This window comes from Struthio camelus, chromosome 8, assembly GCF_040807025.1.
Source record: "Struthio camelus isolate bStrCam1 chromosome 8, bStrCam1.hap1, whole genome shotgun sequence".
In the NCBI taxonomy this organism is placed as follows: domain Eukaryota; kingdom Metazoa; phylum Chordata; class Aves; order Struthioniformes; family Struthionidae; genus Struthio; species Struthio camelus.
The window spans coordinates 4,786,245-4,807,500 of NC_090949.1; the positions used below are offsets into that span (position 1 = coordinate 4,786,245).

The window sequence follows — 21,256 nt, forward strand, 5'->3', positions numbered from 1 at the left end:
CCCTACGCCAAGGAGCGGCGGCCGCTCAGCCCGCCCGGTGTAGCGCTAGCAGGGCCGGCACGGCTTGACCTCTTGGCATACTCTTGTAACTGGGCCAAAAAAAAAACAAAAAAACCCCAAACAAAGCAAAACCCGACCCGCCCTTGCCTGTAAAGCATACTTAAACCCCATTTGCAATAGGGCAGAAGTTAGGCGCCGTTACAACGCAGCCGGTGGCTGGAGGAGCAAAGCCACCGTGAGGTTGTTACAGGGGAGGGTTGTGCGGTCGGCCCCGGCGGTGGCTGTGGAGCCCTCGTCAGTTCAGTATTTAAAAAAAAAAAAACACACCTAAAGACTAAATATCCAAGGTTTTTCTCTGGCCCCTATTGCGTCTGCTCTGGGCTGGTTTGCGGAGTAACTGTGTATAACGCTAACTGTGCTGTCACCTTCAACTGTTGACCTAGAAAGCCAACTTTTTAGGGCATGTGTCCTAACACTCAAGACTTATTTTCACAGTTAAGAAATTTCCTGCTGTACTAATTTCTTTTCTCACTCTTTTTGTTTATTTTTTTTGGCTGCAAGCCTTATGTTCCACCCCCCCCAAAAAAAAAAAACACCCAAGAAAAAGTCAGTGGTCACACTTAATCATGTGCAGCAGGTTGCAGTGTGATCCTGCTGTGTGCAACTTGTGGATATCAGACTGTTCTTAAATGAGTTTTCCAAGCTGTTCCCGAGCTGGTCCTCTAGCGTATCTGCCCTTCTCCTCCTCCGGTGAGCTGGCAGGTACAAACTCATAGGAAGGCTACGGGGTGGGTTTTTTTTTTTTTTTTTTGGGGGGGGGGGGGACTGGTTGCACGTAGCGATGGCCAGTGTTGCTGGAGGAGGACCAGGGAACGATGGCAAGAGAAGCAGCACTGGGGAAGGGGAGGGGGAAACAAAGGAAGAGGGGAGTGTACAATTGCATTGAAAGCAGTTTAGCAAAAAAAAAAAAAAAAAAAAAGGCGCTCTCGTTGGACAGCTTTAAGAACAATGTGAATGAAAACTTAGCAACTTGGTTAGGAATCGTGGGAAAAAAAATTCTATAAAATGTATACTTGAAATTCTGTTTGTATTAAAAACAAATCGCATTTTCTTCTTTCTTTTAACACTGTGTAAAAGAACATTATGCATGTGAGTGGTTTGAGAATTAAATGGTTTAATACTCAGCTCCTTGTCCGCCTCTTGTAGCCGACTGGTCGTTTCTGACGAGGCAACGGCTTTGAGTTGCTCTGGCAGTGCAGCCCGGCCGGGGTCCTGCGCAGGTGAGGTCAGCCGCGATGAGAAAGCCTAGTCCCTCCTTTGTGCAACGCTTCACTAGCCTAAGCTTAAAACATAGGCGAGCCTGGACTGGCTCAAGCTGCTTTTTTTAATCATCCTGGATGATTTTCCTTCTTTTTCCGTGAGCTTTGTCCCACCATTTCTGCAGGCAGATGAAGCAGTTGGGTTCAATGTTTGGCATTTCCTCAACCTTTCTCTTTCACCAGGAAGCCTCTCAGCCTCTGCACCACGGCAGGTGGAGTAGAGCTGAGAAGACAGAGGTTTTACTGGAGATGATACATTTCTGGAGCCGCAAAAAGAGGTAAGCAGGCAGAAAATATTGTCCTGCAAGAAAAGCAGCAGCAGAGGTGAATGACAGAGTAGGACAGGAAGAGGAAGAGCTGCTTTCTGAAGGCTTAGTCATTTCCAAAATGTCTCCCCACCACCTTCTTCCAGGTAGCTACACACACAGCTTCCTTCAGCGGCGTTACGCCAGGTCAGCATGCCAGCAGAATCGGTATTTAAGAGCCTCAGCCTCATAAATGTAAGAACGTCACAGGTTTCCTATGTGTTTAGGGGAGCGAGTAAAACAGCATGTGACACAACAGAGGGGGTAACGCTCCTGTCCCAACTGTGCACCGCTTGCAGCGCAAACAGCAGCTCAGCCCTTCCTGCAGGAGAACAGCAGAAGGAACGACAGCGCTGCAAAACCTCGGACTGCTCCCAAAACTACCAGCAACGGCAATATTCCCAGGCGTGACCAAGTGTAATTTCATGCTAGGTCTTCCATAGGTTGGCACTTCTCATTTGACTGCCTCATTGCTTGGCTTGCTGTGGTAATCGCTGCCTAAGGGTGGTCGTAGTTTTTTTGTTTTTGTTTTGTTAATAAGGATATGTTTTACTGGTCCTGTGAAAGCCACAGATTAAATCGCACATTGGTGAGTACCATCTACCAACAGTGTAACGTTTGCACGCAACACCTCTGTAACGTGCACCACTAACAACAGGACAGGACTCTGCTTTCATTGGCTTCTTTAAGCTCACCAGGTTTACTTCTGCATCTTGAAGCCAAAACCGTCAGAGGTCCTTCCTACAGCAATGTGGCTGCCCTGTGGTGGAACAGAGGTCAGAGCACATGTATGGAGTGGCAGCAGACCAGGGTGCTCAGCTCTAGGACTAAACTTGCAGGTGAAAAAACAAATTGTTAAGTACAGTCTTCATTCACCTACAGGCGAGCACAGTGACTTTGTGGAGCGATTGGGACAGAGTTACAGCTGTTAGTTGCATTGCCTTAATTGTGCATTGCCATGGTCCAGAGAGAGCCCCACCGCGGTAACTTTACCGTGAAACTAGTCTGAAGATCACCACTCGGGTAAATGCACAGCCTTGGCTAAGAGATGCTTTCACTAGTGACTAATCGGCACTTAGACACATCAAAGCTGCCGGCAGGTAGGACTAGGGTGTTTGGCAGCTTTTCCTCCTACCAGCTGTTCAGCGCAGAACTGGGTGAAGATGTTTTTTGGCACAGCTGGCAGGTGGGCAGCTGAAGGTTGCGATTCCACCGACCTCTACAGCGCAGGTCTGACCGACTTAATTGTTCCACTGAACTGGGGAGTGCAGAGAAGGGCCCTTTCGTTCAAAAAGGCAAGTTTTAATAGGCCCAGGAAATGACTTAGCGAGGAGAAAACTGTCCATACAGAGACTGGTTCGTTACATACAGATCTATAGGTTTTAATGTACTAGGTGATCAGCGTTACAGCTTGAGGCCTGAAGGGGAGGAGAGGTTGGATACAAGCATGATGGCAATGCTGGACTCAGGTTTGGGTGCCACAAAAATACTGGTGCCAGAAAGCGTTCAGCTGCCTTCGAATAAAGGCTGGGGCAGGGGAGCTGCCCTGCGACGCCTCACCTGCCCCGGCGAGGAGGAGCGGTTACAGGCCAGCTGGGTACAATAACCCCGGCAGCTTGCACCAAACAGTGAGCCCAGCCGCCCTAGGCGTGAGCTGGGCCGTGCGACAACACCCTACTACCACTTTCCAGAGGCAGAGAAAGGAGGAGCAGGGCCCCGATGGCTTAGGAGCAAGGATCAGCTATTCGGCCCATGAAGATGATGGTGTTGAGGGCAGCTTCCCGGATGAAGAGCAGGAAGGGCCTGTTGGCGTTGAAGCTCATTCTGTTCATGGGGAAGGACCGGCCGGAGATGACGACAGCTGTAGCGGCTGATGCCTCACTGCCTTCTTCATTCACCTGCCAACCAAGAGAGAAGAGTAGATTAAAATGTAAGCATTGCGCATTGCCCAGCCCTGCAGCTCTGGCAGGTTTAAGATGCCCTGTTTTAGAGGGCTCTCCCTCCTTCCCCACCAATCCAAAGCACAAAAAGAGAGGTGACATTGTGGCTCCAGCACCAGTCATAGCAGTCTTTTCTGTTGGCTTATTCCAGATTTTAGGGTATCTCCTCAACTGCCCTGGTTGCACAAGCATGATTTGCAAAGGTACATGCATCCTGTACAACGCCAAAGAGGATGCACCTAGGGGAAAGTCGGGGCTGTGTTGCTTACTGTCATCATCAACGTGCTAGCAGCCAAGATAGGTAAAAGCCAGAGCCCAAAGCAGAGCAGTAAGTGGTACAGCGGCGGCCTCTACACACCTGGCCCTACTCCTTTACTCGAGCAGAGCTCAAAAGGTCGGAGGGATGCAGAGCAGGGCAAGGGCAGAGCAACGCCGGTCCACAGCCGCGAACCGTGCCACCCCGCCAGCACGTGCCTGGCGAGAGACCAGCAGGAAACAGGTCTCAACCAGATCACCAGGCTTTGGATAGGGCCACAGGCTTGCCACAGACAGGCTCCCACCACGTCCCACCTCGTACTCCTGGCACCTACAGCATCATTGAGGGCTGAGAGGCTTGATGTGGTTGCAGTGCCAGGCCTCCGCCTCCCCGCAGAGCCCCACGTCATAGAAGTGAACGCTGTAGGTTTGTAGTGAACGCTATTTTTTTCTTGTTATGCTTCGTGTTTTTAAACCAAAAGTTAAGAGGAAAATATGTCCTGGGACAAAACAAAGCTTACCTCAAGGAAGGCTTTGTGGAAAGCGTCAGATACGTAGAGGTCTGTACGGCCCTCTGCAATGATACCTAAAACCCAGAATAAAAAAAAATTGGAGAAAATTGTAAATATGTTTTGAGATGACAGCTCAAGAGGCAAAACATTTCCATCCCTCATAGCCTGACATCAAAGCAGAAGGCAAGTCTGCCCTAAAACATGGATATCTACCACCAATCGCAATAGATTCCTAAACTCCCACGGCCACAGTGCTGAGCAGGCTGCACTGCTGTGGTGAGGACTGAGCCCAGAGTCCCTCTGCAAGTGCAGTGGCACTTGGCTGCTTTCACGTTCTCCCCTGCACACTGTGGCATTTGCTGTCCGGGCACCTATGGAGGAGCGATCACCCCCCACCTCCACCCTGCACCGCCCCATCTCCGCGTTTGACCTGGGAGTCTGGCGTTTTCCGGGCTGAAGAGATCTTCCAGCCCCATTTTTCTCAGCTTCTCCTTGACACTGAAACTGTCCTCGATGCGGAAGCGAGGGAGGTAGACGACAAGCGACACCTCCGTCAAGGAGTCTATCCAGCCCTGCAGCTTCTCCGACGTCAAGTCTCGCTCCACCTCCACCAGCGGCGTCTCAGCATCAGGCAGGACCAGCACCATCGTGATATCGTCCCCTTTGTAAGGCAGCTCCAGCACCTGCACTTTGTCCTGGCGGATGGAGGCATGGCGGAATTTGGACTCTTGGTACATAACCGGGACCCTGCAGGTCTCACCGTTGGCTTTATAAAATAAATCCAGTTTTGTGTTTGGAGCTGGGAACTGCGATTTCCAGTGCCCCTAAAGGGAGAGAGCGAGAACGGACACACAGACAGACAAACATCAGCATCATCCCTCACCCCAGGGAGACAGGCTGCTCTCCAGGTTTTGTTAGCCATACCTTAAAATAAATGGTGTTGACCAGGACCAGGACAGTGAGATCATCAATACCTCCTTCTGGGATCACTTCTGTAATGCGCCCCTCTGTCTTGTTAGCTACCCACTCGTTAATCGTCTTCCTGGAAAGCTCTGGCTTTTCCTGAAGGAAGAGACCAAAATACTTAAGTCAAGGGTTTTAAACACCTCTTTGCGCCCCCTCCGTAGGGGAGGGAATAACTGAATGCGTTCCCAGGGAGGACATTGCTTCCAGCACAGAGCTGCAGCATTTAGAAACGAGAAGCTGGAAGGTGACCGTGCTTAAGGCAAGCTGGGACAGAAGGAGCTGCGTCCCATGCTACCACTTGCACTCGCGTCCCGCGTGCCCAGCCTACAGCATGCCCTTCGGGCGAGCGATGGGGAAGCAGCACAAGCAGAAGGACATGGAAAAGAGGGAAAAAGCCCGAGGGGTTCAGACTCACTTTGAAGTTCAAGGGCCAGAGTTTGGCTCCATAAACTATTTCGCTAATGTTCTGGTAAGTCTCATTAAAGACCAAAGATTTCTCCCCAAAGAGGCGGTTGGCTGACACCAGCTCCGAGGATTTGTTGGCTTTCTTGTAAAGCCGGCAGTTCAGCTTGGCAAAGAAGAAGTGGATCTGATCAGATGTCTTCTCTGAAATGGTGTCGAAGCGAAAGACCTAGTGGACCAAACCAGTGAGAAGGAATCCATGAGCGGGGTCCTGCAGTCCTGCAGCCCCAGGCTGAGGTCTGAACTTGCACGCTTGCTACCAACATGCCAGACTGCTCACCCGGGGTCCCACAGCAAGTGTAGATACAGCCCTTTGCCCTCTGCCCACCAACGTAGATCATGGAGCCAAGAAATCTGCAGGCCCTGAGCTCCATCCATCAACTTTACCAAATCTACGTAAAAGCAGCACATCGCCAGCCTGAGACCCAGTTTTGGAGAGTCTGAAATGAATTAAATACTGCTCAACCTACAGAGGTGCTGCTCATCGAGAGCCTTGCACGCCCTTTGCTGGTGAGCATCCTTTGCTGGTAGGGCCTGGAAGCAACTCTTCGCCGCAGGTCGCAGGAGGACCTGCAAGGCTTGCGCTAAACCCTTCTGCAATGCTACCACGGGCTGCTCCTTCCCACGAGTCAGGCCTGTTCAGTAACTCGAGTACACGTTATCTCTATTTGCAAGGAAAGAGACTATGTAGCAACCTTTTTGAGGCCAGACTTCTGCAGCACAGTGAGGTTTTTCTAATCCCTCCCTCCCTAGCCCCCAGCCAGAAGGACAGTTGCGATGTGTCAGCTAGCATCCATCCAACCTCTGAGCTTTAGGCCCAGAAAATCCCATAGCACGTCGCTCCAGGTAAACACCTGGGATCTCTGGCACAGTTTCCTGCACAGCAAAGGGAGTGATATCGGCCTGTTCATAGGAGCACGTTTCCACGTCCCCGGGTGACTCTGTGTCAGTGGGAAGCACTGGCCTGAAGGGGCCACGAGGGAAGAATTTGGGAGACCCGGTTCACTGCTCTGCGCTGCCCCAGACCGTGGACGACCTCAGCTGCCACCAACGTTACTTCCTTTGCAGGCAGGAGCTGGTGCCCCTGGAGCAGTTCCTGCTCCCGCCTGCCCTCTGCCCCCAGCAAGGCCCCTCCAGGCTGTAGTTTCCCATCTGCGAGGGCACGACCCAGCGGGGCTCCCGCAGAGGACGAGCGTGCGACCGGCTGGCGGGCACGAAGGGCTGTTGGACCGGCAGGAGAGGGAGGGATGCGAACGAGAGCCCTAGCTACCCTCTTAGCTAACCGCTGGCCGGCTCTGCGAGAAACAAGCTGTTCCTCTGCCCTTTCTCTCCAGGATGGGTTTCCTTTCCTCCAGGTGGAAACGAACCTGCCAAGCCCAGGGAGACCCACCCTGCATGCTGCATCTAAGCGGGGAGGCAGAGGGGAAAAAAAGTGGGTGGGACTCAAAAAATTCAGAGCCAAAGAGCCGGCTGTGTCCTACCTGGGGGCCTGTTAAAATACAGCTCTTCCTTCCCGAGCCGGGGACCCATCCTGAGCCAGAGCACCCCGCAGCAGCGGTGCTCAGCCACTGCCGGCTTTGCTGGCCCTCAGCCCCTGGTGACGCTACTGAAAAAGGCTGAGGAACTGCCACCGACCTCCATGAGCTGCTGCAGGGTGTCACCGCAGGCGCCGAGCTTGGTCATGGCGAAGGCTGTGGAGATACTGAGGGGCGACATGAAGATGTTTTCCCCATTGTCCTTGGAGTCGGCCAGGTACTTGTAGAAGACCACAGCGAAGCGCGAGTTGGCCCTCGACAGCTCCCACACGCGGGGGTTGGTGAACCCGGGGATCTTGCCTTTCCCTGTCTCTTGGCCCTCGCCTTCCTGCAGCTTCTTCTCCGGGTTGCGATAGATGCAGATGGGATTCACCGGGATGTCGCGTGGCTTCGCGGTGCAAATGTCCTCCACGACGTAGCGCTGAGGGGAGGCCAGAGCCCAGACGCCAAAGAGACACGCCACGAAAAGATGCATGTCCTGGAAAGGAAAGAGAGAGCTTACTACGTGCTCGGCCGCCCAGCAGACCCTGCCGCCACCAGCAGGCCCACCGCTTTTAGGAGCGACGCGCTCCAACCGTGCTTTCCCAAAAGCCCTGGGTCCCGCGCCTGCCCGCGACGGGATCCTGCCCAGTAGCCACCGAAAGCGCCCGGCTGCCCCTCTCTGCGGGCGAGTCGCATTTATGCCTCTGTGCAACTCCTACCGACCTTCGCCGCCGGGGAGCCCCGGGTGCCCCCAGCTCCGCGGAGCGGCCAGCCGCAGTCCAGAGGGGACAGCAGAAAGCTGCCACCCCGCCGAGCGACGCCTGCCGCTCGCAGAATGAGCCCCGGCTATGTTTTAGGCCGGCTCTGGGCCGTCGCGCTCGGCTCAGCAAGGCTCCTACGCCGAGCGCTTCCCTCCTGGACGGGCCCCGAAAGCTTTACAGCATCATCGCTGCCCAAAAAAGGTTACTGGCAGGAAAGAAAATAAGAATTGGCAAACGGCGACTAGCTCAAACCATTTTGAGCTCGATGCAGGCTCTTGGGAAGAAAAGCCTTCTCCTCCCACCCCCGGAGCAGCCTGGCAAGGCCGGGCAAGAGCCACAACTACTCAGGACAACCCAACCTGGGAACGGGTCTCCACCCCACGAAGAGTCGCGACGGGCAGGGGGATAAAAATCAAGCATCGGCGAGGCACGAGCTGTCCCCAACTGCCCCAGGGCCTCCGGGGGAGCTGCGATGGGGGAGCCGCCTCCAACGGCTCCTCAGTCCCACGCACCGCGCAAGAAAGCGCTTTGGCAGCGGCTAAAAGCCTTAGGGTCCTGCAAAGGGAAGTGAACCCGCGGCAAGGCGTTAAGGCAGAAAATAGCAGTGGAAAGAGTTTCTCCTACCTGCCTCCGTGGCTCAAATCTGCTTTTAGGATGGAAACGCAAGTCGTTAGAGGACTGGCGGTCTTGCTTTGGGTCCGAGCGCGCCCAAGCCAGCCCCAAGCAGCTCGCCCTCTGAGTTCCCGGGCGGCCGCAGAGCGCAGACGAAAGCAAGGCAGGGTGGGAGGGGAGCGGGGAGCCCAGGTCAAAGGCTGACGACCAGCTGCAGCAGGTTAAGCAAAGAGCAGAGCAGAGCAATGTTTAGTTTGAAAGAGGTTTTAAAGTTCAATCTGACAAGGGAAAGTTTGGCCACCTACCCCACGCAAGCGCCAGATGCCCTCGATTCTTGCCACTACAAAAATTAAGAAGTCCTACCGTGCAAAAAAAAAAAAAAAAAAAACAAACCAACCCAAAACTTTCCAGCGTTCAGATGAAACCTGAGGTTTGCAAATACCTTCAGTCACCACACGTCAGTATCTCACAGCTCAGGAAAACGCCACGGGCATAACCTCTTCCGGCCCCAGCAAGGGCTCGAGTTAAACGCGAGTGGAGATCGTGGAAGGAGGCGAACGGGAAAGGCAGGGGACGACGCGCTCCGCTGCCCGGCTTTGCTCTCGCGGGAGCCCCAGAGCCACGAACGCCCCTCTGGAAAACCGGGCTGCGCCCAACAGAAACGACTTAACGTCATCCTCATCCTCGCCCTCATCGCGCAGGAGCTAAAGCAGGCCCTGTGAGAGGGCACTTCGCTCGAGTTACCTGTTAGGGTGCTCCGAGCGGCTGCCAGCTTAATTTCCCAAGGCAAGAGGCGGTCCTGCAGGCGCCCGGCTCCCCAGCGGGACGTGGGGCTCCTGGCCGAGAGAAGCGGGCAGACGTCCAAGCCCGGCTTGCCGTTCCCCCAGTGCTTGGGGATAGTTAAATGCAGTGCAAAAGAGCAAACATCTCTGTATTTTGCACATCCCGTACACCTGAACCTCATGTGAACGAACTCTCACCAGCGTGACAAAGTACATTTGTATTGCAATTGCGTACCTCACTGCTCCCTACCACGAAGGCCAAATGCCTAATTAATGCCTATTGACACAGCGAGATTAATTCCAGAATCCAAATCGCAGGCAAGCTCCCCGCTGCCCCCCCCCCCCAAATACTCCAAGAAATTCAACGGAGGTCTGAAGGGATCTGTGAATTCTCCAAGCCACAGCCTGTAGGGCTGCTGCACTCAAAAATAAGATTTAAGTGGCAATTGATGGCACAGCACTCCCGCCTGGGCAGGTCTCTGCCTAAGGAAGCATCCCAAACGGTAACCGCGTTAATAAGAAATACGAGCTGCCTTGTTTGCTTTCTCCACAACACTAAGATTTGCTTTGAAAGCCAAACACTTGACAAAAAAAGCTGGATTCTTTCCCCAGGAGAGGACCTGAGCTCCCTGGGGCCCCCTTAGGCTACAGGGGAAAACAGAAAGGAAACCGTCACGGACAGAAACGCGCAGCTTTCTGCCACGCTTCTCTTTCAACGCAATCCTCTGCGTAAGAGCCGAACGCTTCGAGGCTCCCAGCAGGGGAGGACGGCGGCGGGAGCGCGAGGCGCGACGGCCGGCCGTCGGGATCGGCTCCCCGGCCTACAGGCTGCTCCCGCGCCGGCATGGCAAGAGCTGCGGTTCTCAGAGAAGGAGCAGCTTGTTCCCTGTCGGAGGCTGTTTGGCCACTCTCAGGTTTGTAGCCACCTGACGACTTGCTAAAGGACTTGCTCCTCCACGAGAGGAGGGACCAGCCTTCAGCAGCTCCTCTGCTGGCATCTCGGCTGCTCCAGCCTCTGCACCCTGATCTGCAGGAAGCGGCACCCAGCCAAGAGACTCTCATCACACATGCAGCCCAGACAGAAAATGAGAGAGATTTCAATGTGTTCTCCATTAATTTATCATTTAATATAAATGCTGACAGAAAAGCAGATAAGACCTTGTAGACACTTCCATCTATTTACAAACCAAGTGGCGAATCATCTCCTTTCTGCTTGTTAAAATATTTGTTTAACCTGCAACTCAGAGGACCCTTAGACACGAGGTGCGAGCCAGGTGAGGCCGAGCCAGCTTCAAGAGGGAGAAACGCAAGGGGAAGTGGAAATAGCGCTTCCACTTATGGCTTTTTCTATATAACCACCATGTTTGCACGACAGGTCTTCACTTTGCTGCTCTTTAACACAAAAGCGATGCTTTTGGCTCTGTAGCTCTACAAAGGAAATAAGGAGAGGGACACTGACTTTCCGATCTTGGGATCCTCTCGTCTTCTGCCTCCTTCAACCCTCTACTTCCCACTTCAGCACATCATCTACAAGGCTTCTCTTTTCAAATGTACTTTGAAGGAGTAAAAATAAAGGGAGTTGCAAACAGTGAACCCTTTCGCCTACTCCTTTGGTTGTCTCAGGAGTTTCTCCAAAAGGTGGTAAAGTATCTGACCTCTCAAGGAAAGGTATCTGAGTGCCCCGTGTGCCTCTGAGCGTCTCCCCCGCGGCCAGGCCTGCGCGTACGAGGCTTCAGGATGCCCCTGACCTGGCAGAGATTGCAGGTTATGGAACTCTTTCACACGCTCTCTTTAATCTCTGCGCCTGTTAAAAATGTTGCATTAGACAACAGATGTCCACAATACCAACCCAGTGCAGAGTCAGCCATCCCCATACGGCTCGAGAAATTTTTTTTTTTTTTTGGATGGGGGAAGAGAAGCAGGAAAGGAAGAAACCACAGGAGGGAGAAAAGCAAGGAAAGAACTAGTTCAATAAACAAACAGAAAAAGGGAAGCAATGACATTTTGTTCAGCATTGATTTATGAGAACACCAGACAAGCAATTTCACTTATCCAAAATCCTAAATAAATTCAAGAAATAGTTCATAACCTGACTCAACAAATCTCACGGTCTCCTTTATTAACCTAGACTATCCTTTTTTATTTTATTTTTTATTTTTTTGTTAAATATACCTCCGCAGGGCACAATCACATACAATCAATACGATTGGAAAATTACATGAGCTCTATCCCAAGCATATATGCACCAAATGTTAAAAAGTTATTAAAAAAAAACCCAACCAAACAAAAAGCAATAAAATAAACTCCACCCAAAAAGGTGACAATGACTGCAGAATGTCTCGGGGAGACTCGTATGACACTAACGAGATCAAAGAAAACTAGGCGTACAAAAACCAGGGGAAAAACGCATCTCTAGAGAAATCCCACAACTGGAAGTAGATGATTTCAAAGTGGGGGGGGGGGAGCAGTCACACAGAAAATCCCCCAAGTCTTTCCCCCTCCTCCCGCACGTGCCTTGCCTCACCTCTTCCTCCCCAAAGCAGTGAATGCGATGGGGAAAGAGCTCTTGACGTTAAGCGACCAGTTGCAGGGGAAAAAAAATAAAAAAATAAAAAAAAATAAATCAGGAAAACCGGTCCAGCTACAGCGCAGTTGCTAAGCCGACTTCAAGGAAAGCTCCTCCGAGCAGAGCGGCTGCTCCAGCAGCAAGCAGAGGCCAAAGGGGCAACGGGAACTCCTTAAAACTAGAAAGCCCAAGAGTCACTTGATGCGTTAGATTTGCCCATGCTAGAGCAGCTCCCCTCAGGAGAGGCTGCAGGTTAAAGGTATTAATTGTAAAGGGGGCAGCAGCTGCGATGTTACGGGGGCTGCTTCTGCCTCGGAGTTGCTTTCTACGTGCACGAAACGCTGCTGCCAAATCTCATTTAAAAAGCTAGGAATAAAGAGGTCAGCGCACACGTCCAGTTGTGGGATCCATGCAGTACACAATCCGGTTTGGATGCCAAAGACTTGTGAGTACTGTCTGCCACAGAACTATTAATAAATCCATTTAACATTACAAAGCAGCAAATAATTTCTTAAACATGAGATACTCCACAAGATTTGCTTTTTTCCTTACAGGTGTATTTTTGCCCTACGCACCTCATATGTACTTCCACCATACCCAATATGCTTTTTATTTTCAGAGATATCGCCTCACTCCTTGTTGCGTTTTCCCCAGGATCGTATTTTTAAATTGAAGCTGTATTGTGTTTTCCTAAGATTTTCAGATCCAATAATCAGTCGTCTCCTCGATTATGGGAGCATCCAACCACGAATATCCACAGATACTCACTCTGCTTGACGAAGCAAGACTCCCAAAGTTTCCCAAATGCTGAACATTGGGCAATTTGCACTAAAATCATACACAGACTCACTGGAATTGCAAAGACTGTGCCTCTCAAAGACCAGCTAACTATTTAGGTTACTAAGCATCTAAATTTGATTATTACAGTCACATATTTTAAGCTTCAATGCTTAAGCTCCTGATGCAGCAAGGATAAAGACAAAGCCAGACTCCCACATGCTCCTTTCATTGGGAAATTTCAGAAAAAGCTGCACCCTTCTTTACTAGGGCGTTCAGAGAGCTTCCACGGCATGATGTTACACTTGCCATCGAGGGGAAGGGGGGAAATCAAATTTTAAACTACGTTTGCTCACCTTTCCTTTCCAAGGCTGTATCTGTATTTTCAAGGCTGTATCTGTATCACAAGAACTGGCTCCAAGACTGTGACAACACTAAGTAGTCACGTTCTTCCTGTACAAGAATAAAGACCACATACGAACTGTGCCGGGAGGCTGTGCTGGGATAACATCTCCCCAAAGAGCTGACTCGCACCAAATAACTTGGACTAACTGACTCTTCAGCCTCTTTCTCCTTGCTGACATTTCAGCAAAAAAGCAAGCATTTAACAGTGGAACATGGAAAAGAAGAGTCCCAAGTCTCTACGGTTCAGACACCTGATCTGAGAGCAAATCAGTTAGCACCACGCAGTCTGTAGGCTCCGGTACTGCAGGCGACGGCCATCTACCCCCCCTTTTTTTTTTTTTTTTAAATTAGCACCAAGGCTATATCCAAAGGTGGCTCAAAACAGTTGCCTCACTTTCCTCATAAATTCAGAGTTGACATTTATTCAAGGAAGGCAGACGTTTCCCCAGCTCCATGTCTAAATTACAACTTTAAAAGATACAAGTACTTTGCTTCCTTTTTTTTTGGTCCAAGGAAATCACTTCACTGCGTTACAAAAAAATTACACTGCTGACACACTGATTTATTTAACTTTTTTTTTTTTTTTTTTTTTTTTTTAAAGTCGGTGCTACCAACATTCGATGGGATAGAAAGTGTGAGTTTTGCAGATGGGAACCATGAGGACAACATGAAGGTGAAGTCATGCCACAGTCAGTCTTGCTCTACGTTCATTCTAACTACTCTAGGACTATAAATACTTTGTCATACACACACAAACTCACTCGCACACTGCTTTTACGGTACAAATTTTTTCCCCTTTATTGAGCAGAGAAAATGAGCTGGCAGTCCTGTTGTTGAGCCGCCTGATTTTTAGGACTAAATTTCTTGGACCATACAAGTGGTCTGAAATGGCCCTTCAACTAAATATACCTTTTGTTGGGATTCTTCAGAAAACTATCCTATAGTCTGGTTCACTACTGTCCAGACTTATAAATGGAAATGGCAAAAAGCTGAAAGTTTCTGTTACTTCTGCAGAGTTCTCCGAACCTTAAAATAATATTCCGCAAGAGTTTAAGTTAGGTCGAGGACAGGAACCTCACTCCTAGTCCTCTCCAACGCAGAATTGTCCCCACCTTACTCAATTCTTGCTCTCAGACAACGTCATCATACAAGAGCGCTTCTTCCATATCTAATTTAATGTAAAGCCACAGTTTGACAAGTCTTTTCAGTTCCAATGGGCTTAAAAGTCAAGAGTCACATTCGCAACACAGATTTATCTTTTACTATAATTGAAGAAATTTTAAATCAGTATTCAAGTCAATTTAGATTTAAACACTTACACACAAGGCTTCTTTGATTATAGAAATTTCTAAGTTCCTTCTCCCTCTCTAAAATGAGCCACTTCACCAGCTGGGAGAGCGCACAAGAGAATGAAAACATGTTAGCATACTCCAGGTACATCTCAACACGTTGCAAATTTTATGACTAAACGGAATGATTTTCCACCATTCAATGCATGGATAAGGCTTGACAATCATTAACTTCTGTAAGTTTCTATTAGGATAATACAGTCAACTCACAAAACCCTACAAAGATTTGACAATCGAAACAACTACACCGGGGGGGGGAAAAAAAAAAAAAAGTGTAAAGCACAAGTCTTTGGCTCTCCTTTAAAGAAAAACAGCAGTTTACCATGTTTATACAGATCCCCCGTTTGCCTACCAGTAGGGGCAATATCACATTTGTGCATCACTGAGTAATAACACCATTAGAAAAGGCAACTTCACAGAAGTTATTGGCTAAGCGAATTCATTTGAATGCTCTGTTTTGAGGCAGCAAGCTGTCACTGTTACACAATCAGGGAGGGTGAAGGGGCAAGCCACAGAAGGAGAGAAAGGAAGGTATGGACAAAAGGGAGAGAATACGGCTCCGAAGAAACCAGACAGCAAAGAAACTGAGAAGAAAGGGGATAGATGACAGTGCTGCAAGTCTGAAAGGTGCTCAGAGCTAAAAACAAAGTCCTACTCTACAACGGGACAGGATACGATAGTACACACAAGGGGTGGAAGGAAAAACGTAGATTTTTTTCTATCAAGAGAAGACAATTGGGTCACAGGGAAGGAAGCCGGGAGATGCTTACAGAAGGAGGAGGAAAACGACAACAGAACTAAACATCGTTTCTACACTGACCGAAATGCCGCTCGACTTTCTAAAGCCTAGCCTACTGCTTGAAGCTTCCCATTGTTAGGGTTTTGTCCGTTGCTGGGGCTGAAACCCTGCTATCAGTAAGCGTTCAAAGTTGTCCACCTCATCGAGAAACCGAGCCTACCTACCGAATGATGCAGTAGCGCCCTAACACCACTGCAGTACTGTTTCTGCTCGCTTGAGCGGAAGGGACCAAGCCGGCTTTCAGCCGAGACCAGTTTCACAGAAGCGGATGCTATTCCTGTACAACTGGGGCAATGACAGGATATAGAAATTAATGTAGCAGTATACAGAGTTGCTCCAAAAAGTTTAATTCTCTGGTAATCTGCTATAACCATCGATGTTCCACTATTTGTGGAGCTACCTGTTCTCCGACTTCTGCTTGCATGGTTTTTCGCAAAAAGTGAACAATTTGGGTGCAGCTTCCATACAGACTTAAAAGCATGTGTCGTCGTTTGTTATTCGACTTGTTTAATCCATTAAACTTGTCTAAAGATGTAAGGAAAGGGCAAAAGGGGCGGGGGGGAACCAAAGCCAAAAATCAATATACTTTGTAGATATTAAACAAAAACTATTTAACAAGCCAAACTATAATACTGCGCAAACAGGACATTCACCTGGACACAGTGATCACAACAAGGACACTATGCACAAAGTACAGCACAGAGAAAGCTAGACAAAGGAGAGGAAAAGAAATCTATATTGGTAAGGTCTCTTTTTTAATCCACAGCTTCTGGAAGCATTCACCATCCGCAGGCCAGCAAGGGAAACCTGAATAGCTCTTCACATAGAGATCCTCCCAGAGGCGAAAGCTGGCAGCGGGGGGGAATACTTTCAGGTCTGGAAAGGAAATTAGCTGGCACAAGTGCTAACAGGCACAATTTTTTGCCCCTCCAGATTTTCTTCCTAGTGTTGAAAATAAATCTATAGTTCCAGACCTACCATAACCGTTTCTGAAAACTTAGTTTACTAAAGATTACCTGAAGAAAGGTAAGCACACCTACATTCTGGGCTTGTCCTCCTCAATTAGGATATTGCACTATCTCAACTAAAATGAGCTTCCTGTGTTAAGACAGACACAGCAGGAAGAAGTAAACTAACTAAAAACCACGAAGAGAAGGCTGACCTGATGGTGGTGCTCTGCACTTAAGGAAGAGAGAACACAGCACGGGGTCCCGGGTCAGTTCACTTGTGAGCGTGCTGCCAGGGGAACATGCTAAAAATCATCATGCCCTACGCGGAGAAGGGAGGAACAGACCTGACAGGCTCTATAAACTGCATCGGCCTCGTTCTTCTCAGCTCGAAGGAGAGCAGCTGTAATGCTAGGTCTCAAGTAGGAGATATAGATGGATGGGGGCGGGGTGCAGATGAAGCTAACTCTAGCACAAAGATGACTCTCTGCCAAACACTAAGAGGAAAAGAAAATAAATAAGCTTCAAAACTACTTCGCTTGGCAGTTCAGAGGCCAAAGCTGGCCTAAGAGTGAAATAAACCCGTATGAGGACGTACGGAGCATGTGGGTGCGTGCTGAACAATGCCTTTATCTTCATTCAGTGCTTCTACCTCCCAGACATTTGATCACAACAGCTGCGCTCATGCGAAAAAATTCTTAAAACATACCCAATATATATACAGATATAACTATGTATATATGTATATATATATTTATATATAAATTTTTATTTAAATAAAAAAGAAAGCTCGAATCCCAAGCCAATATGTGTATCAAATCCTTGACCAGCCAGGTCTGTAGGGCATAATCAAATTCAATGTGAAATAGTATATAAACGCGGTGCCTTGACTGGGCAAATTAAATAATTGCTACTCAAAAGAGTCTTCTGTTTGGACTCTCCTACTGGTAGGCAATAGTGGGACTGTATCCCCTCCCACCCCCCATTTTGTTTTATTTAACAGTATGATGAATGCAAAGCTTAGCCCAAGGTTGCTATGACCTCAGCAGGAGTTAAGGTTAAGGAAAAAACTAAAAACCAAGAAAATTATTAACTCTTGCTTTACCCAACCAAAGCAATGCAGTAATTTATTACATAACCAGTGCTTTCTGATTTAGTAGTCTAATCCAGAAAGAAAAATGAGAACGGGCCAAGAAGGTGTAGAGGGAGCAGCACGTCAAAAATCAATCTCCCCAGAATTCTCCATTTAGAGGGCCTCACCCCCAGTGCACGTAGAAACAGTCAAAAAAAAGTGCAGCAAGAACAAAACTTTTTCCACTTTAAGAGAAGAGATTTAGAGAGACTTACAGTTTCTCTAACTTTTGCTTACAAAGCATCCACTTGGAGAAGCGGCACGTTAGATTTATCAAGCAAAATTTGGCTTTCAGTACTTCTGACTACTTCAGCCAGGATCAGTGCTGCGACTTAAGTGGTGGTTTTTGATGCTACTTTCCTCCCACGAAAAAGAAACGCTGGCTTCAAGGAAGGATTCAGTGCAGCAGTGGCAGACAAGCTGCAAAAGCAGCGGCTTGATTCTGAGGCGTCCGGTTCTGGTAAGTACACACCCTGAACAGCATCCACCTTTTAAAAAAAAAGGAACTTCTCCTCTATTTCCTCGCTTTTTCCTCTGTTTTTGACAGATTCAATAGCATCACAGTAAAGTAACTATGCTGTGGTGAACAAAAAGTAAAAAGAAAAAAAAAAATCAGCTTACAGAGGAAACTGATGGTTTTAATAACAAGATAATAGCAACGAGGAAAAAAAAAAAACAATGGTAAGAGTTGCTGAGAGGAAAGCATACATGGAAGAACTGTTTCAAAAGGCAGAGAGCTTAGCGAGTCCCACTGCATTGATTTAATTGTATGGACTTCGGCTAAGGTTGTTTTGAAGGCATGGCAAGGAAAAAAAAAACCCACAAACAACAAAAAAAATCCCAAACACTGGACGAGCTAACATGGTTCAGCAAGCTCATCTACAGTTAATGTCCAGTAATTGCATGTGCTTCTGTTCTCTCTGCTTTATTTCTAGAGAGTCTGCCTTGGTCACGCTGAGCAGTCTTTGCTGGTCATCTAAGCCTCTCTACCACAAGCCCCAGCTAACCAGCTTCAGGAACACCCACGTTTTGACTACATTAGTCTACACTCTGCCAACTTCTTTAGTCCCAACAGAAAATAGGTCAGCAACTTTCAAATAAAACAACATACCTGCGTTGGACAGTTTTTTTTTGTTACCCATTTTAATCATACGTGCTGGGCTGGGGCACATATTATGGACTGTACTTGTTGCACTGAAAAAGATTCTGCCACTTGCAGTTTAAGCTTAAATTATTTAAGCAAAATGTCATGTACAAGTTATGGTTCAGTTCTTAGCCACAAAGGGAGGAACTGTTTTAGGAATGAAATTTGCTGCACATCTTTTGACACTACAGTTCACAGCTACTCTCCAACCCTCCTTCCTTGTTCCCTTTTGACTCCTACAAGGAAGTGGCCATGCCGCTTTAATTGTTGAGAAATGAAGGTGATAAAAGAAACTTATGCACTGGGTATGTAATAATACCAAAATAAAAGAAAAAACCTACTTCATTAAGATCATACAATTAATCAAACAGAGTATATATATAATATCTTTTTTTTAAGCCCTGGGATCCAAGGCGTCCAAAGTTATTAAAATAAAGTTCATTCACAGAACAAAAACAAATTTAATTTGAATCGCTTGCAGATACTGCTAATTTTCATTTTTTTAATTAAAAAATGTGTTAATGTGAACTATGTGCAGGATTTGTTTCTAGTAGTTGTGTTTGTGCACATTGCCTCTGGACCTGCTGCTCTGCTACTGTTGTTGCTCCTGGGTTTCTCCAATCACCCCCGGAAAAAAACGCAATGGAAGCTAACACCACCCCAGCAAAAGAAACTCTGGGGTATGCTAGCCTCACTTCAAGGAGCAGATGTGGGTGTAACTCCCGCTCTCTGGGAGTCGTGGTTGTCTCCTCCGCCCTCTGGGTCCTCCGACAGGCTCAGAGATGCCGTCTTGTTCGACAGGAGGCTGATGTTCTCTTGTGTCAAGGCTGATCCGTTTGGAACATCACTGCTGAAAGACAGTTGTAAGGAGAAAAGGGACGGGGGGGCGGGAAGAGAAGTCATTACCGAGATGCTTATATTATTATTATTTTCGTTATTTTTATTATGTGAACAACATGGACTTGAGTGTTTGTTGCTGCAGCGTGTCAAACAGTTGTGAACAAACGTAAATAGGTAAAGACATGCCTCGTGCAACGAACAGGTTCTTTGGTATACCGCAGGCTTTTCCCAGAAAGAGAAGAAATAAGATAAGGAGACTCAAAAACAAACAAGATATAAGAACGTTTTAGGGGTCTAGATTGGTTATGTTTCACTAAATATTTCAGTATATTCCATAAAAATCTGCAGTACAACGCTCATGCTCCAGAATATTTAAAATATTGGGATCATTTTTCTTAAAAAGGTATTTTAGAAATGCTTGTCTATCGCATTACTTCTGGAGTTTCAGACGCAAACTGCGACTGCATTAGTTTCTCCTCCAGAGGGCTCAGTCTAATGCCACAGAGCAGAACTCATGGCTTGGTTATAAAAAGAAAGTACAGACTTCCTAAGCAATTAAGAGGGATATATTTTCTAACTGACTTTCTCTGAGCAAGTATCCAGATTCAAAACCGCTCACACGAATTTATGTTTCACTAAGCCAAGTTTACATCTGCAGCGCTTGAGCCTTTCTGTCAAGATATCAACCTGAGTATCGGCAGATGCTCGTAGGCATCCTACAACGGCTGCTGTGCAGACTTCCAGTGTTCCCAGCCAAAAGCTTATTTCCATTTGCTTTATCCAATGCAAGTTTAAACGCACCTCCACATCTATAGGAAGAAAAGTCACTGCCCACAAACGAAAAATGAACTTTGTTCCAAAGCTTCCTACCCTCCTAGGCAACATCCACATCAGTCATTAGCAGGATGGAACAACTTTCTTTTCACATCTGGAACGCTACTTTTCTTTGAAACTACAACAGCAGACAACAATCTCTCTTCCAGTTGTTGTATTTCCTTTCTTCCCTCCCAATCATCCAGCACTGGCTAGACAGGCTTTTGGTCTGGCAATATGACAGTTCTTCTGTTCCATTAGTTAATACACAGCCTCATTCCACTCCCCCACTCATCAGCTGATTTAGTCCCCAACTCATGCTTGCACTGTAAAAACCTGCTTTATATAATCTTTCCTAATAGATGCTTCCACAGAAGAAAGTTTGAAGCGAGGGGCCTTACTCATATGCCAGAGAGCCACCCTGATTTAGTTCTTCTCTGGTACGCGAAACAAGGCTGGAAGAACCACGAGGAGCTCCTCAATGTTACCTGAACGTCAGTGCGAGGTCCTCAGCTGGAACCTTGCTTTGCGGTTCTAATTGTCCATTTTCTGTCTGTTTAGCGGTGCCCAGTTTGTTTTTCATATCCAGTGAAGACTGGCTCTCCTGTAGAGGAACGGAAAGGAGAAAAATTCTTCAGCACCAAACTAAGAATTTGGGACTTTGTTCTTTGAGACCAATGATGAAGGCCTGTAAATTGAAGTTACACAATGTACAATGTAGCCCACAAAAGCCATGACACAAGAAGAGAGACTCAGTAAGATATGCTCATCCTGTCAGGACACAATATTTCCTGAAAGGAAGGAACAGTTCTTGTAACAACAAGCAGAGACCATAGACTGTAACAGCACATAGACTACCAAACACTAACCTGCCCCCAGAGAAAATGTTTTCTCTGTTAAAGCAATTCACACAATTCATGGCACAGTGACCTAGGAGACAACTCAGTTTTCAACAAATTCAGTGCCACCTTTATTTTTTAAAAGGCTATAAAATAATAGCAGAGTATTTTAAAGTGGCTAGAACTCAAATTCTTCCTACAGAAGAGTCAAGAA

The 21,256-nt window shown here is 47.8% G+C and overlaps 1 protein-coding gene across 1 annotated transcript in view; it reads right to left on the reverse strand.

Annotated features, from left to right (window-relative positions):
* Positions 1-2,981: 2,981 nt before the first annotated feature.
* RC3H1 (ring finger and CCCH-type domains 1) overlaps positions 2,982-21,256 on the reverse strand; it is a 55,543-nt gene continuing 37,268 nt past the window's right edge. The window contains exons 18-25 of the mRNA XM_068951736.1: positions 20,692-20,807; position 20,624; positions 7,395-7,772; positions 5,713-5,928; positions 5,256-5,393; positions 4,762-5,155; positions 4,341-4,405; positions 2,982-3,522 (exon numbers count right to left, since the gene is read on the reverse strand). Coding sequence (XP_068807837.1) covers positions 3,349-3,522; positions 4,341-4,405; positions 4,762-5,155; positions 5,256-5,393; positions 5,713-5,928; positions 7,395-7,772; position 20,624; positions 20,692-20,807 — 1,482 coding nt within the window. The 3' untranslated portion in view covers positions 2,982-3,348. The remainder of the gene's footprint in view (positions 3,523-4,340; positions 4,406-4,761; positions 5,156-5,255; positions 5,394-5,712; positions 5,929-7,394; positions 7,773-20,623; positions 20,625-20,691; positions 20,808-21,256) is intronic.